General features: G+C 47.2%; 1 protein-coding gene across 1 annotated transcript in view; it reads right to left on the reverse strand.

The window, feature by feature from the left end:
- The window catches only part of Myzap (myocardial zonula adherens protein), an 88,476-nt gene that overhangs the window by 39,153 nt on the left and 33,044 nt on the right, over positions 1 to 16,279 (reverse strand). Inside the window, exons 4-10 of the mRNA XM_050126854.1 lie at positions 15,322 to 15,414; positions 14,420 to 14,533; positions 11,610 to 11,762; positions 9,104 to 9,229; positions 7,471 to 7,599; positions 5,116 to 5,195; positions 3,196 to 3,301 (exon numbers count right to left, since the gene is read on the reverse strand). Coding sequence (XP_049982811.1) covers positions 3,196 to 3,301; positions 5,116 to 5,195; positions 7,471 to 7,599; positions 9,104 to 9,229; positions 11,610 to 11,762; positions 14,420 to 14,533; positions 15,322 to 15,414 — 801 coding nt within the window. The remainder of the gene's footprint in view (positions 1 to 3,195; positions 3,302 to 5,115; positions 5,196 to 7,470; positions 7,600 to 9,103; positions 9,230 to 11,609; positions 11,763 to 14,419; positions 14,534 to 15,321; positions 15,415 to 16,279) is intronic.

A 16,279-nucleotide genomic window follows, 5' to 3' on the forward strand; every position in this document is an offset into this window, starting at 1 on the left:
CAGCACCTTGACCACGTCCTCCTCAGACTCTCCACCCCCCCCCCCCACCAACTCCTGTCTCCTTTCAGTCTGGTGGCTCCTCTGAACATGCTCACTTGTCCATGACACTCTTCCACACTTTTAACTTTAAACAACATAAGAGCCCACAATAATTAAGATTTTTAAAAAAAATTATTCTTTTTCTGTAGGTGTGATCACTGTGTGCTGGACAAACTTGACTATTTTTACTTCCTGATTAAAAGATCTTAAATTCGGAATACAGACTTTAAAAAAATATCTGCTTTCGCTGTTAAAGCCCAGGCAGCTGGTAGGCGGCATCAGTGCCGCTCGCTGAGCTCTCCTGAAGGTGCGTGCTGGTTCACCGCATAGACCCGACCCATCTCCCACAACTCAATGCGAGAAGTTTGCGTGGGAAATGTGAAATAAAAGGCATGGATGTCAATCTTTGCACGCGTCCCTGTTTAAACACACACCCGCATATGCAGGTCCAGCCCTCTGTATCCACGGGATTCATACCACGGATTCAACCACCTTCAGATTAAAAACAGTTGAAAAAAATAAAATTCCATCTGTGCTGAACATGTACAGATTTTTCTCCTCATCGTTACCCTCTAAAAAATACACAGAGAAGCAGCAATTTACACTGTATTCAGTACTGTAATCTAGAATAATTTCAAACACACAGAAGGGAGACTGGAGAGGTGGCTCAGCAGTTAAGAGCACTTGCTTGCCGCTCACAACCCCATGTAACTCCAGCTCCAGGGGATCTGACGCCCTCTGCTGGATGAAACAAGCAGTGAACTCATACAACACAAACACACAGACACACACATTACAAGTAAATCTTTTTAAAAAAAATACATAGGAGGATTACAGGTGTAATATATATATTATATATATGGCCATTTTATATATGAGACTTGAGTATCCAAAAATGTTGGGATCCTTGAAATATTCTAGAACAAAATTCCTCAGATACTGAGATACTGAGAGCCAAACTGTGTGTGTGTGTGTATGTTCCTTCACTCCCTTTCATTAAGAATATACTCTGTAATATGATATAAAACCCAGATTCTGAACTTATTTGAGAGTGCCTTTAAAAAAAAAAAACTCTCTGACTTTGGTGTTAGTCGCAATGCCTGATAGACAAGGATTTAACTGACCCGAAAGCCAATCAACCCGAGGCTTACTCAGAGCCTCTTTACTACGCACACGAGCAATACACACCCCTGCTGTGAGAAAAGAGAAATGGTAGCCCCAGTGAGAACCACGCAAATTAAGACACCACCGTGCCTCCAACCTTAAATGCGGGAAACTCGGAGGTGGAGAAGGTGTGCTCTGATAGCCAAGGTCCATCAAGATGACAGTGGCAAACACACTTCTGCCCGTGCTGGGGTGGGGTGGGATGGGATCTCGCCTGTCACTGTTCTGATGTTTCCACACGAGTTTGAGAAGGTGCAGCTTGCCTCCTCCCCTCTTCTGTTGCCCCGCACTCTTGCGTGCGAGCCATAGGAGACTCCACATGGTACGACTGACTTCTCATTTGGAGACAAGATTTTATCTACTGTGGATGTTTATTCTAGACCTAATAAAACAGTGTCCTTCCCACCCTCATAATTCCCTGACTACCTCTACCACAGGAACACCTGGCATCTTCTAGACTGCTAAAGTAGATACGCTTTTAATTTTATCTGTCATGTATAAATTTACTGAAAAGACCTACACTTAAAATATTCATGATTCATTCAAAACTTGTCATAGAGCTGGGGAGACCTCAGTTGGTCATATGCTTTCTTACAAGTATGAGGATCAGAATTCAACCCCAGAACCTACGGAAAGGCTAGGTATGGTGATACAGGCTAGCTATGATGGTACAGGTTATGTGTGGGTGATATAGGCTAGCTATGGTGGTATAGGCAGGGTATTGTAGTACAGGCTAGGTGTCGTGGTACAGGCTAGCTATGGTGGTACAGGCTAGGTGTGGTGGTACAGGCTAGGTGTGGTGGTACAGGCTAGGTGTGGTGGTACAGGCTAGGTGTGGTGGTACAGGCTATGTGCGGTGGTACAGGCTAGGAGCGGTGGTACACACTTGCAATCCCAGCCCTGGGGAAGTGGAGACAGGAGGATGCCTGAGGTTTACTGGCCAATCAGAATGGCCTAATTGGCAAGCTTCAGGCCAGTAAGAGACCCTGTCTCCAGAATATGGTGAATGGTGCCTGAGACAAAACAGCAAGGTTGTCTCCTGTTCTTCACACACCTGCGCACACATGGAATGTACATGAACACACACATACACAGGCATACATACAATGGACACATATTTTAAAGTAGTGATTATTTTAAGTAAAAGAGTTTTTCCTGTTTTCTTCTGTCAACCAAACATTTTATTCATTTGACTTTATTCTTCAAGTTAAAGAATTTGACCGAAGATATTCTTAGAACCCTTACTTATATATTCTTATGACAGTTACTGTTATTTTTCTATCAAATTTTTCTATCCAATTTTTTCTACAATTTTTAAAAATTAAGTCAGAAACACCTACAATGACAGTGTGGCCAGCTTTAACCACTCACAGATTTTCGTTTACCAAGTATCACAAGAAAGGAAGGAAGTGCACCATAAGCCAAGGCAAAATCATGTCTTTTTCTTCTTAGAGAACTACATGTTCAACCTACCTGCTTTTCTTCTCATTTAGAAAACACAGAGAGTGATAAACTTCCCCAGCAGATTGAATATCTAACTTTTCGTATTCCACAGGAGAGAAAGGATGCAGAAGAGAAAAGATGGAGGAGAAACAAGAGTGAGGACTGAGCGAGGACACAGGGAGCAGAGAACATCTGGAGAACAAAGGGGCAGAACCACAGGAGGACGCCCAGGAGCAGAGACAGGGCACGGCAGTGTGCAGAAGATGAGGATGGGTTTGGGGGATGCACAGAAACCTGAGCTGAGGTCACCTCTGTCACTTTTGTCCCCTAAACTATAGGCCTCTCCTGTGGTGCCACCGTCCTTGGAGAGTATATGTACTGTGAACTGCACTTGGCCACACTTCGGTCTAGAGAAAAGAACAACCATTGGTCCACATGGCACACAAGGGGAGCTGTCCCTTTGGGCTGTGATGACAGTGGCCTGGGCAGTCACGTGTGAGCTGGAGTGGTATCTTTTCCCCGCCACAGGAAGCTTCCGTGAGAGCTTACCTCCTCCACCATCTGCTTGACTTTCTTCTGCTGGCAATGCACCATGTCATCCAGGTGCCTGATCCGCTCTCGGAGGCTGGCTGATGCCTCCTCCAGCTGCTGGTACCTAAGGGGAAAAAGAAGCTCTGAGCCCTGACTCAGAACAGTCATGGAGACAGAGAACGCCACAGCATTGTAGAAGCATTGCAAGAACAAAACTCAAACTCAAGCCACGCCCTCCTCCCCATGGACTCTAGGGATCTACTTAGAATCCATATCACCCCAGAAAAAGCACAGACATCCTTCAGGTCCCCTCCTCAAATTTCACTTTGTATAATGACACATCTGTACTTCCTGGGGCAGAATGAGTTTTTTCTCCACTGATAGGCATGAAAGGATTTCTGCTTGGGGTTATTACAGACTGGGATACGCAATCAATGACCTTAATTAGGGGAGTCTAAGAACCCAGGGAAGCCCTGAAATCAAAGGTGGAGTCCAGGAAAGCCTGCAGCCAGTACTGCTGTGCCCATCACTTACTGAACAAACAAGGCCCACGTGGAAAGCCCTTCGCTGCATCACCGTCCTGCACCACAGGATATTTCTGAGCTTTTTCAGAGACATCATTCTGTCTTTGCTTGGCTCAAACCAACCAAAAGGAGCTGGCAGATAGATGACTGTGTTCTGTGTGTCATGAGAGCAGAACCCTGGAAGGATGTTCAGGGTCTCTGCCCCATTTCTCAGCAACACCAGGTCCCTCATTAGCACCAAAGTAGAAACTAGTAAGGACCCCTGCAACTTTGGAAACTCTCGAGTTACAGGAGAAGGGTGAGTGAGCCGGCGCAGCAGTTGGAGGTGCTTGCGGCTAAGCCTGGTGATCTGAGTTTGATTCCCCACATGACCCATGTGACAAAGGAAAGAATTAATTCCTGAGAGTTGTCTTCTGACCTCCACACCCACATCATGGAACAACTGCAAAATATACACACACCTGCACAATAAATAAATAAACATAATTTTTTTAACTGAGGAAAACATTTTTTTTTCCCAGCACATACTATGCCAATGTGATAGCAGAGACACCTGATCCACATTCCTCACTGAGAAAGAGAGTTTCCATGCAACAGTTAGGCTGAGAGCCTCCGGGGTCAGGTAACTTTCCCAAGTGCTCCAATCATCCCAGCCTTGCTTTCCTTCCTCTCTGCCTTTCGATTTCTAGAAAAGACCACGTACGGCTCCTGTATTTTCCATCCGGGGTTTCACAAAGGGCAATGCAAGGCTTGAGAACAAGCACCACTTTAAAGTTAACTGCCAGGACGAATGGTGTCAGTCACAGCTGACGAGTTATCTCATTAACAGGTGTATCCTGTGGAGCTCAGGGTCGTGAGCACGCAGAGACCGGACATCTGCGTTTGTGGCCATCTTTGATACATCCCGATGAACTAACAGCCAGCCTTGGGCAGTGAGATGTGACTGTAAGCTTCTGAAGGAACTGGACCCACACTGGGTGTTCTTAGCCAATGTCGTACTTACATAGGTCGGTACTAAGTGAGGACCACGTGAATGAAAACACAAGAGTCAAGTGAGCTAGCCAAAGCAGGGCACATGGTGTTGGGGAAATGGCTCGGTGGGTAGGGGAGGACTCACTGGGCAAGCATGAAGACCTGAGTTCAAATCCCCAGTACTCCTGTAAACAGTTGAGCACAGCTATGGGGTAGAGTGTTGTAGGAGGGGGGACAGAAGGATGAGCGGGGCTTGCTGGCTTCTAGCCTAGCTCCAGGTTCATGGAGAGGCCCGCGATCAAGAGAACAAGATAGAAAGTGGTGGGAACAGGACACCAGACATCTTCCTCTGGCCTCTGTATGCATAAACACACAAACACACACATGCATACAACACACACAGAGATACACACAACACCAATGTGTGTGTTGACCACCTCACCTGTCCTTGTCAGAATCTGCAATCTCCCCCGACATTTCTGTTTCATGTTCAAGGAGCTGCAGCTGGAGTTGATGCCGTTCCTAAAAGAGACATAAAATGGTGCCAGGTAGAGCCAAACAGAGCCAGACAGAAACTGAACCCCAGACACGCTCAGCTCTGGTGTGTCCGAGTCTGCACATCACCCCTGGATGTCAAAAATCTACTAGCCCAGTGCTCAAAATTCAAAGGGGCCAATGCGTAGACATACTTACGGATTAGACAAAACACTCCAATCAAATCACATGAGCACCAGCCCAGGCTCACAGGTCTTATGATAGATAGATAGATAGATAGATAGATAGATAGATAGATAGATAGATAGATAGATAGATAGATAGATAGATAGATAGATAGACAGACTCTCTGTGTAACCCTAGCTGTCCTGAAACTCAATCTGTAGACCTGGCTAGCCTCACACTCAGAGATCCATCTGCCTCTGCCTCTGACTGCTGAGATTAAAGGTGTGCGCTACCACCATCCAGTTTGAAAATGTATATTTCTAACTAATGATAAAAATGTCATAAATCAGTGGCCTGTGGCATTGTACAATTCTTGATTGTTTTCAAAATCTTCCAGCAAAGAGGCTCTGAAAATCTGGCAATGTTTACACAGGGGTAGTCACAAATAAAACAGATTGGCCAGAACAATGGTCCCTCCCCCCACACAAAGAAGTTCAGAGTTAATCCCTTATAAACACATCATCTCACACAGGAAGGGAACTTTGCCAGCATAGTTAATGATCTGGAGAGTCTCATGGGTAGAGTGTAACTCTTACTAGGGGAGGCAGCAGAGTTAAAATCAGGGGGTTAGGAAGATGTTCTGTGACTGACTCTGATGCCAGGGTATAGGCACAAGCCAAGTAGTACAGGTAGTGCCCAGGAGTTAGAAAGGGCAAGGAAATCAACTTTATCTTAGAACTTCCAAACACCTGCCAACGTCGTCGTTCTGGGACGTCTTACCTCCAGAACAGAAGCTGGCTTTTTGGCAATTTATTTCAGTGGCAAGAGAAACACAGGTGTGTCAAGCTATGCACTTCATATACCTTGCTGAATACATAGACATACATGTGTAAATTTCAGTTTACCCCAAACAGTAAGAATATGTACAATTACTTCTTTGAAAAGAAAAAGCAAGAAAATGTTAATAAAAGCGCAGTGCCTGTCATCATTGGAGTGATAGTAGACAGATATTATAGATATTAATATAGCCAGGTCCCTTAAAACACATTTGCTGGTTAAGGAAAGGGTGTTGCTTTTAAGTACTCACTTCTACTCACAGCAATTCCTACCCAAACAACTGTACAAGTTACATAGGCTCCAAACTAAATGGTGAGATTCTGTTTGCAGAGTGGGAGAGGGAAAGGAACCTATAATCATGCCCATCAGAGGTGTGAAGGCCTGGGTGGCAAGCCAGTAAGGAGAAGTCAGAGACCCATCCTCAGATCTATCTGAAGCTGAGACAGGGTCTTACTCCATCATTAGGTTGGGGTTGGGGGGTCCCAGTTTGCAGAGTCTGGCACTTGGTGCTAATGACATCATGTCCATGATGGGTCAGTGCTATCAGCACCTTCCAGAAACTAGACCCAGCTTTGGCCCTCAACTCCAGAAGTCCACCCAGAAGTCAACTTTCAGCTGCTCAATGTCACCATGCCTTCTCCTCCTCTCTTTCCTTCCTGTCTTTCCCCTTCCACTTCCTGCCTCATTTCTGCAGCCCAGCCCAAGACTAGCTTGTCACCTCTGTAAGCCCCCACCCCGTTGTCAGCCTGTTTGCCACACACAGATGAGTTTACCTCCCCATCTCATTCAGGTCCCAGGCGTGTCATGGAAAAGTCAACCTGTCCCAGACACATGCCCCAGAAACAAGAGGGGTGGGGTGCTGATGGAGCCTCCATATACATTGCCTCATCAGGTTAAATGACAAGTATGTCTTGAGATCCCACACAGCTAGCTGCTGCAATATTAATCTGTAGAAAGAATTTTACAGGTGACTTTTTTTAAATGTATCAAAATAATTTTGATGGGCTGGGCTGGGGTTTGCCTAATACACACACAAGGCCGTCGGTTCGATTGCCAACCCTACAGAAACAAGCAACAATAAGAATAGTTACCAGAGAGGAAGACAAGAAAGTTGTTCAGCTCCCTTCTGTGTTAATTAGGCTGTATTGCACTGAAAACTGAGGGCTGAGAGGAGATAGTACTGAGGCTTCTGACTCTAGGCAGGTCTTGAATGAGCTGTGGGGCCAGGGGGACTGGGCAGATGGGTAGCAGGCCGAGGGGGCAGCAGTGGGGGGCAGCAGGCTCAGGCTGCATCAGTTACCTTCTCCATTCGCTCAATCAACCTGTCCAGTTCCCCGATCCTCTGGTCTTTCTCCTCCAGGCTGAGCTCAGCTGCCTCCATCTTTTTATTGGCCTCTTCAATCGCTTTCAGAAAGCTATTGGTTTCCTCCTGCAATAGGCACACACTCTCCTCAGCAAGGCCTCGATACCCAGGTGACTCACCTACGTCCAGACAGTGCCTCACTGGGTCATCATCTCCCTGTGAAAGCATGACCCTGGGGCCCACGTTTATCACAGGGAGAACTCAACTGTTAAGAGTCTGGTTTCTCCTCTGAACAAAGCACACTGTGTAGCTATTCTTCTTCAACTTTATTTAAGATTTTATACTGATTTTATTTTGTGTATGGGGGGGTACGGGTTCCAGGGTATGTGCGTGGAGGTCAGAAGTGTGGAGAGGATAGCCTTCAATGCTCCCTCCTCCCACCGTGTGGGCTTCAGGATGAGCTCAGCTTATCACCTTGGCAGTGGGCATCTTTACCTGCTGAGCACTCTCAATGGCCCCTCGAGTGGCTTTTCAATGGGCCCAGTAACTCTCTAAACGCTTACGTTCCAAAGGTATGAAAAATAAACAAAACAAAATAGCTGTGAAGGCTTAAATAATATTGTACACATGCTCAGAGTGTCGCTGTGTGGGCCAACATGCTACTGGAGCAGAATGAGGAAATCCCGTATCTTCCTCCCACCATGCAGTGTGCCAAGTTACTCTTACGGAAAAAACCCAAACATCTGGTGCATTGATTAAACCTCCAAGGACACAGATAAACCAGACGCAGAGGGACTCCCCCAAAGACTGTGGGCCCTCCAAGAGAGGCTGATGTGAGTCTGTGTGTAGTCAGAGGCACAGTCCAATCCCACAGCCAGGAGGAGGAAGGGAGAATGAACGGCTTTCTGAGGGCAAGAGTCACTTCTAGTTTTGGGAATGGCAGACCTCGGGATGGAGACGGTGGAGCTTCCAAGGGTGGGGCAATGGTATAATCCAGGATGGGGACATGAGAGGAACAAACAGAGTAAACCCACAAACCCAGGAACTACTTGGATGTGGACTAATGGTACTATTAGCTGGAAAAATGTGTATTTCGAGACAGAGACAGTGGAGATTTTACTCCAGGAGGAGGAAAAATGGGGGGGTAAATAAACAATCAAATAAATCCCCTGGGCCGGGGCGTCAGCTCAGTGGGTGAAGAGCATGGTGTGCGAGCATGAGGACCTGAGTTCAGATTCCCAGCACGAAGTAAAAGCTGGGCATGGCAGGGCATGCCTGTGACCCCAGCACTGTGGAGGCTAACACAGGACCGCGGGAGTGGGTAGTCTGGGCCAAGACTAAATGGCAAGCTCCAAGTTCGGGTCAAATGGCAGAGGCACACTACCAGCATCAATCTGTCGCCTCTACCAGTGCACACATGAGTAAGAACACCTGTATACACAGTGCACACATGCACATGTGTATAACATACACATGAGATAGACAGTGAATGAGTGAATGAATGAATGAATGAATGAATCCCCTGACTCCTCTCCACATCCAACCTCATGACTCCCTTTGAGGACTAAACTTTTCTGTTAAACCTGCCAGCCACATCCCACGTATTCTGTTCCGAGAGGCACGCACGCACCAGGAGCACCTCCTTCTCGGCAGTGTGCTTGCGCTGCGCCTCCTGCAGCTTCTCCTCATACTGGCTGTACAGCTTCCTCGTCATCTCCCGCATCACCTCCGCGTTGGCTTCTTGAGACGACTCCACCTGCAAAGAGTCTCATTGCAGAACTGCAGCCTGGACCTTGCCCTTCTCACATCTCTACTCACAGAGGTCAGAACATGACTCCCAGGGTTCTGTAGTTGACCGGAGCAGCAGGCGGGAGGGCAGGGGGAGAGGGAGAGCAGCGTACAGCACACATCAGTGCAAGATGGCGTTGTACACTGAGCTTTTTAGGGTGACAGGGACAAAGTGTTTCAGAGAACAGATCTTTCCGGAGGTCACTTCTTGGGACTGGGGAGATGGGCTAAGTAAAGTTTTTCTAGAACCCAAGCAGAGAGGGGGGTGGGGAAGAAGGGGGGGAGAGGGGGGGCAGGGAGAGAGGGAGGGAGGAGGGGAGGGAAGGGGAGGAGAGGAGAGGACAGGAGAGGAGAGGAGAAAAGAGGAGAGGAGAAAAGAGGAGAGGAAGCAGTCAGACATGGTGGCTTACACTTGTGACTCCCAGAACTGAGTAGACAGAGACAGGTTAGACAATTCCTGGGGCTCACTGACCAGCTATAAACAGCCAGCCTCGGGTACCAGTGAGCAACTGTGACTTGAAAGAGAAGACGGATGGCTCCTGAGCAATTACACTTGAAGTCAACCTCTGACCTACACCCAGACAGACAGACATGTGCATCCACAAACATGCACATATGTACACATGCATGCACAGATCATTTTAAAGATGTCTTGTCTCATCAGCCCCATTCATTGCCTGACCAGCCCATCTCTAAGTCAGGCCTCTTTAAGGACAAATGAGAAATCCGCACTCATCTTTCCCACACTGCGTGCTTTCCAAGCGGTTGTCTTTGGGAGAATCTTGGCCTAGTGGGGCCACAGGGCTGGGAGCCTTTAGTGGCCAGTCAGGGCAGGCACGGCTGCAGTGAGTCTTTGGAGCTGGGGTGGCTGGGGCGAGACTCCAGGAATGGTGTCTCCTTTCTGGCCTTCAGTAAAGGTATCATACCACTGACCCAAGGCTGCAGTGGGTGTTCCCTTGCCCCTCCTATCAGGCTTCTGCTTGTCCAAGATGCCTGAGCACGTGAGCACCTCACCTCTGGGAAAGGGAGGTGTCCTTTGGCCTTAATAACTTGCCTAGTGTTTACTCCAAAGCCGTGACAAGTCCCTCTTGATGCCCTTGAATGCTCATCTCTGGGAAAGTGTCCACACTGAGAAGCCACAGGATGGAAATTCACGAGCAAAAGTTATTAGCTTAGGACGCAGGTCCAACCCTACACTCCTTTCTACTGCACAAGTGCCATAGAAAAGGGCTCTGCCTGAGACCTGTTCAAGCTGCATTCCGGTCACGTGAGGCTCCTGGAGTCCCTGCAACCTCTTTCATTCTTAGTTTGAAGGATAAAGCAAAAGGAAGAGTGGAGAAAAATCTTTTGAGCTCCAGTGGTCAGGAGCAAATTCAGCATCAGTCTCTAAAAACAGGTCACTGTAGGCTGGACACAAGGGACCTGGACTGTCAGGCTACCTAGCCATGCCTGGTGACCTACCACCCCAGAGCAGACAGCAAGAGAATGGGCAGACCCAAACGGTGGGTGCTCAGTAAGTGCTTGTGGACTGAACAGGCACACAAACGTTCCATTCAGGAACTGACTTCCTTCACAACAATCTTTTTTAATTTTTAAAGTAACTCCTAGAGAGAAATAGAATGTATAAAACTGTCCAACAGAAAGACTGGCCTGGGGCTGGAGAGACGGCTCAGCAGTTAAGAACACTTTCTGGTCTTCCAGAGGCCCCGAGTTCCCTTCTCAGGAACTCACAATCAGGTGACTCACAATCGCCTGTAACTCCAGCTCTGGGGGATCTGTGGGCACTGCAGTCAGGTATACAAACTACACTCAGATACATACATAGATACATAATTTAAAAAATGAAAAAGTTGCCTTATTTGAAGGGAAAGCAAAGAGGGGCTGAGGTATTCTGCCCAAGCCTGACCCCACCGTGGCTGTAATAGCAGGACCCCAGAGGCGAAGGACAGATCTGCAGTGCAGCGTGGGGGATGCAGGGAAGGACGCACTGCCAGACGGTTTTCCTGAGTTATCAGCAGCTCCACCCTTCACTAGCACACGCTGGCTTAGGCAATAAGTTATACATGATCCACAGAACAGCTTAAAACACAGCTTGAAAACCACAGTATTGGAGGAGGGGCTTGTGAGCCCACACCCTTTCTTGACACTGTAGGCTAAGAAAGGCATGCCTCCAATATCTGTGCAGCACCCCAACTCTAGGCAACACCCCAAGGAGGCAGACACCTCCTTGCCACCTTCGGACCATGGCTGTGGGTAAGGAAGCCTAATGAGAAAGAGAATGGAGAAACGGAGATGTAAAGTTAAAGAGAGGAGCGAGAGGTGAGTGGGAACAAGGCCAGTTGCTGTACCTTCATTTTCAGCAGCTGGTTTTCCATTTGCGCAGCCTCTAACTGCCTCTGCTTCTCCCGCAGCTTGTCCATGGACGCTTCATAGGTCTGCTGCAGATGTCTGATCTGATCCTTGATGTTGCTGTTTTCCAAGGTCACATCCACAAGGGTTTTCTATTTGGGTGAAAATTAAAAGCCCAGATGGAGTGGCAAGAGAACCCACAGGTCTGAATAAACCCAGCCTGCAGCACACAGTCTAGGGTCCACTCCCAGCACTGCACACGTGATGCGGGGTGGCTCAGGCCTGCAATCACAGCACTTAACAAGTAGAGTCAGGAAGGTCAAATTCAAGGTCACCCTGGGCTACCTAGTGAGTTTGAAGTCAGCCTGAGCTACGTGAGACCAGTCTCAGGGGAAAAATGCTGTTGACTGTTGCTGCGGTACACTCGTGTGGTCAGAACTTATTAAACTAATAATGCTGCTGTTTGTTGCTTCTGTTTCTATTTAATCGGAGAGAAATGATTCCCATAGTTCTGTACTCTCCACCACTGGACACGGGGTGTGGGTTTTATCTGCAACTTCGGGATGCAGGACTCAGAACCTGGTGCGGATGGTGCCGTGAAATAAGCTTTCTGCCTGCTGTGAAGATGTGTCTTTGCCAAGGCACCTTCTGATTGGTTTAATAAAAGAGCTGACTGGCCAATAACTAGGCAGGTTGAAGTTAGGCAGGATTTGTGGTGTGTGTTGGGGGAGAGGGTGGGGAAGGAAGATAGTCACCAGCCAGATACAGAGGAAACAGGAGATGAACATGCCATGATGAAAAACAGTACTTCCACGTGGCAGAATGTAGACAAGAAATGAGTTAATTTAAGTTGTAAAACCTAGTTAGTAACAAGCCTAAGCTATTGGCTGAGTGTTTATAACTGATAAATTTCTGTGTGGTTATTTGGGATCTGACTGGTGAGACAGAGCTGACTAGCAGAACAGAGGAAGTCTGCCTACAAGGTGGCAGGCCCATCTCCTCTGTCCTCTGATGGATGGCTGGTCTCTGAAGATTCTCCACCACTCCTCGTTGGACAGCAAAATACCTAAACCCACTTGAACCACTTTAGAAACTGTCACTAAAGGCAAAAAGTTACCAAAGGAAACACTGAAATCATTGGAAGATTCCAGGGCTGCAGAAGACGTCTAGTCTAACGAGCAAGTCTTTCTGGGAGAAAATGGATGCACAAACACTTAGCCTTGACCAAGAGACCAGATTTGTCTAATCCCGTCTCTGCCACTAACTAGACACTTCATGTCCTTGATCTCTGTGGCCTCAGTTTATCCACGGGAGTCAGGGTTTGGAGGCCACCTCTACAGTCTGCCCAGCTCTGTCTTTCTAAGAGCTGAAGCCGAGAGTCTGGTCTCTGTCAATAACGACAAACACAGGTAGAAGGGACAAGTGGAAGAGGCTGGGATCTTGCACAGGTAAGAAGCCAGCGACCTTCAGATATGACCGATGGGTGTAACCTTCTCGTTGCACGGCTCTGTTGGCAGCCCAGGATTAAGAGACTAAGGGTCCTTGGGTTGGAGTTAATCTTGTTCTAATAAGTGACCAATGAGGTAAATGCTTAGATTATCAACTAAACAGCACATGAGAAGAATTTTCTTCGAAATATATTGTTTCTCTGGGGAGAAAAACCCCAGAGACAGTGCAGATAAAAGCAGGCCTAAGCTCAGGTGGGGCAAGGTCCTCTCTGGTAGGCGGGGGAATGAAAATGTTTCCAAAAGGAAAAGAAAGAGGGCCTTGGCAATCCCCCTTCAAGATAGGAGGAAGGGAACAAAGGGCTCCTGAGCAAATCAGGGGCTTGGCCTGAGGCCAGGTGGAAGCTGGCATACACAAAGGGGAGCCAGAAAAAGCCTGGGACTGCAGCCCAACCAGAAATGGGCATCCCAGACAAACCCAAACACAGCCCTGCCCCACCCACTGCTGGAAGCTGGCCGAGCTTTGTTGCTGCTGGGGCTCTATCAGCTAAGGCTGGTGAATACCAAGATCTGTGGGAAATGAAGGAGCCTAGTATGGTGGTCTGTTTGCTTATCCACAAAACTATTTACACAGTACCAGAAAGGATTAGAAAGAAGTGGGCTGACCATTTAAGAGGACAAAAAAGATAAGCCAAATAAACTCGGGGGATGACAGAAACGATTGTGTATTTGGAAAGCAAGACCAAGGGCTTGCTCTGAACATCTTCAGATGAACTTGCATGCTAGGCAGAAAACCCCTTGGATGGAAGAGCAAAGACTGGAAATCCCTTAATGGTTAGCTCAAAGCCAAATTCTGGTAATAGGTCTTAATTAAGAATGTCTGTCTTTTAAGAATGTCTTCATTCTCTGGAACACACAGTACTCTTTCCAACATAAAATCATTTCTAAGTCAAGAAAGAGTGCTTCCTGTGAGAGCTACTTCCCATGAGAAGTTGTATTTTGTCACTGGATAAATATGTCTTTTCTGCAACCAAGTGGGACTTCTTGAAGCACCCAAGCTACAAGGAGAAGGTAGCTGATGTGTTGCGTAAATGCAGAGGACCATTTAGGTACCTACAGAGCAAGAGGCATCTCCATCCCAGAGCTGAGCCTAAAACCCCGTTGACACGGCACCTAACAGAGCCTCAGCATTTCTGCTGGAAGCATTTTCTCCGACTTCCTCCCCACCTTACATGCGTTTATCATGCCTGTAACTAAAGGACCATGACTGACCATGGGACAGTCTGTGACATTTCTACACACACTGCTTAAGCTCACTGCCCTCTAAAGAGAAGGTTCCCAGCCAAGGGGAAGCAGAGGGATACCTGCAGGCCAACCGAGTCCAACGCCAACGCCGAGTTCATGGCATTGAAGTTATCCAGGGCTGATGACTGCGCTTGGATGTGACTGTCTAGGTAGTCCTGCCTTGCGTGGGAAACCTGGAGAGAGGAAGACAGCCACTCAAGACCAACCCACACCCCACGGACTCCAGGGAGGGGGGGAAGTTTCTGGGAGCAGCTTTACCTGCTTCAGTAATATTTACGGTAAAACTACAGATTACAAACCAACATCCGGGGCCAGGGAGCTAGCTTAGTTGGTAAAGAGCTGGCCAGGAAAGAGAGAACATACTTCCTTTTTCTTGGTGTGTATTTTTTTAACTGTTACAAATGATGCTAAAAAAAAATTAATTCATCTACATGTCATTTTGTAAGGGGAGGGATTATGCTTAGAGCAAATCTTAAAGATGGAATTTGAAGGCTGGGACTGTGGCTTGGTTGGTAGAGCAGGCACAATGATGGGGTTTGATCCTCATCACCCTGGAAACCAGGCATGGTGGTGCACACCTATAATCCCTTCACTGGGGAGGTGGAAGCAGAATGGATTCAAATTCATGCGCAGTTGAAACCACCCTGGACTACACAAGACTTCATCTTTCAGAAAAGTAAAGTAGGCCATTAACTAGAACCCATCTGGACAGAGACTGGAGAGATGGCTCAGCAGTTAAGAGTGTGCACCGCTCTTGTAATGCAACTAAAAGGAAGATTATTAGTCATTCTCCTTTGAAGAATAACCTACGGCTCGAGAAAATGTCCTCTCAGTTAGTTTAAAGTATAACTTCTCCATTCCTAAGGAGCATGAGCTATTTAGACGTCTCCAGGCCACTGGGCACCAGTGCCAAGCCCTGCCATCCTCTCACCGCCACGGTACCGCCGAGGCCTGGACTTACCGACAGGTCCTGGGTGAGCTGGCGTATCTTCTGCCTCATCTCGTCGTAGTCTCCGTACATCCGCTTCCTCACTTTCTCCAAAGTGGCCCTCACCTGCATCACAAGACCACTAGTGAGACATCAAGTTACAGTAGTTTCATAAAAGATCCTGGAGACTTTCTTAACAAGAGAAAGACCCACAAAAAAAAAAATTAAGAATAAGATCTACAGCAAATTAAGTGCAAGGACACTTTCAACATCTAGTAAGAAACCGTGGAAATGATCCAGGTGATAATGTGTATACCAATGAGGAAAAGGACTCATAAACACTAAGTTATCCAGATAATATGTATATCAATGAGGATAAGAACTCATAAACATTAAGTTATCCGAGCAATAAACCGAAGAACAACCACTTTGTTAAAACTCACCCATCACCCCCAATCACTGTTTGAACCAAGTTTACCCCTTCCAGTCCCATGTTTTTACAAGCAGGAAGTTTTTAACTAATTGACTGTAAACACACAGCTACAAGGATGAAAACACTCCAAAGCAAGCAGCAACCTCTCATTTTCTCTCTCTCTGTGTTCCAAATGCCAAAAAGCAATTAAATGTCTAGAATGCAAGGTGGAAAAACATGAGGCCTGAAGGGGCCAGAAACTCAGATGTCAGTTTCTCAGTAATTATCAACAGACCATACACGGGGTAACAGAGAGGAAAGTGGTCTCCACCCCGCACCCGTACAAACACTATGCAAGTCTGGACTGGGGTGACTACCAGAGGAGTGTTAAGCGGGAACACCACCCTGTTTCCCTATCCTATGGTGTCTTTAGATGTTTGGAAACATTCTCGGAGTCCCCAACAGATAAGGCGTGGAGGCAGCTTCCTCCAGGCTGTCTACCTTACAAATGGCTGAAGAAAACCGTTTTGTTTCAGTGCTAATATTTAAGAATGGTACTGGAAGACTTGATACTAAAGG

Source organism: Alexandromys fortis, unplaced genomic scaffold (genome assembly GCF_014885135.2).
Source record: "Alexandromys fortis isolate MF-2015 unplaced genomic scaffold, M_Fortis_MF-2015_v1.1 scaffold_22, whole genome shotgun sequence".
NCBI lineage: Eukaryota > Metazoa > Chordata > Mammalia > Rodentia > Cricetidae > Alexandromys > Alexandromys fortis.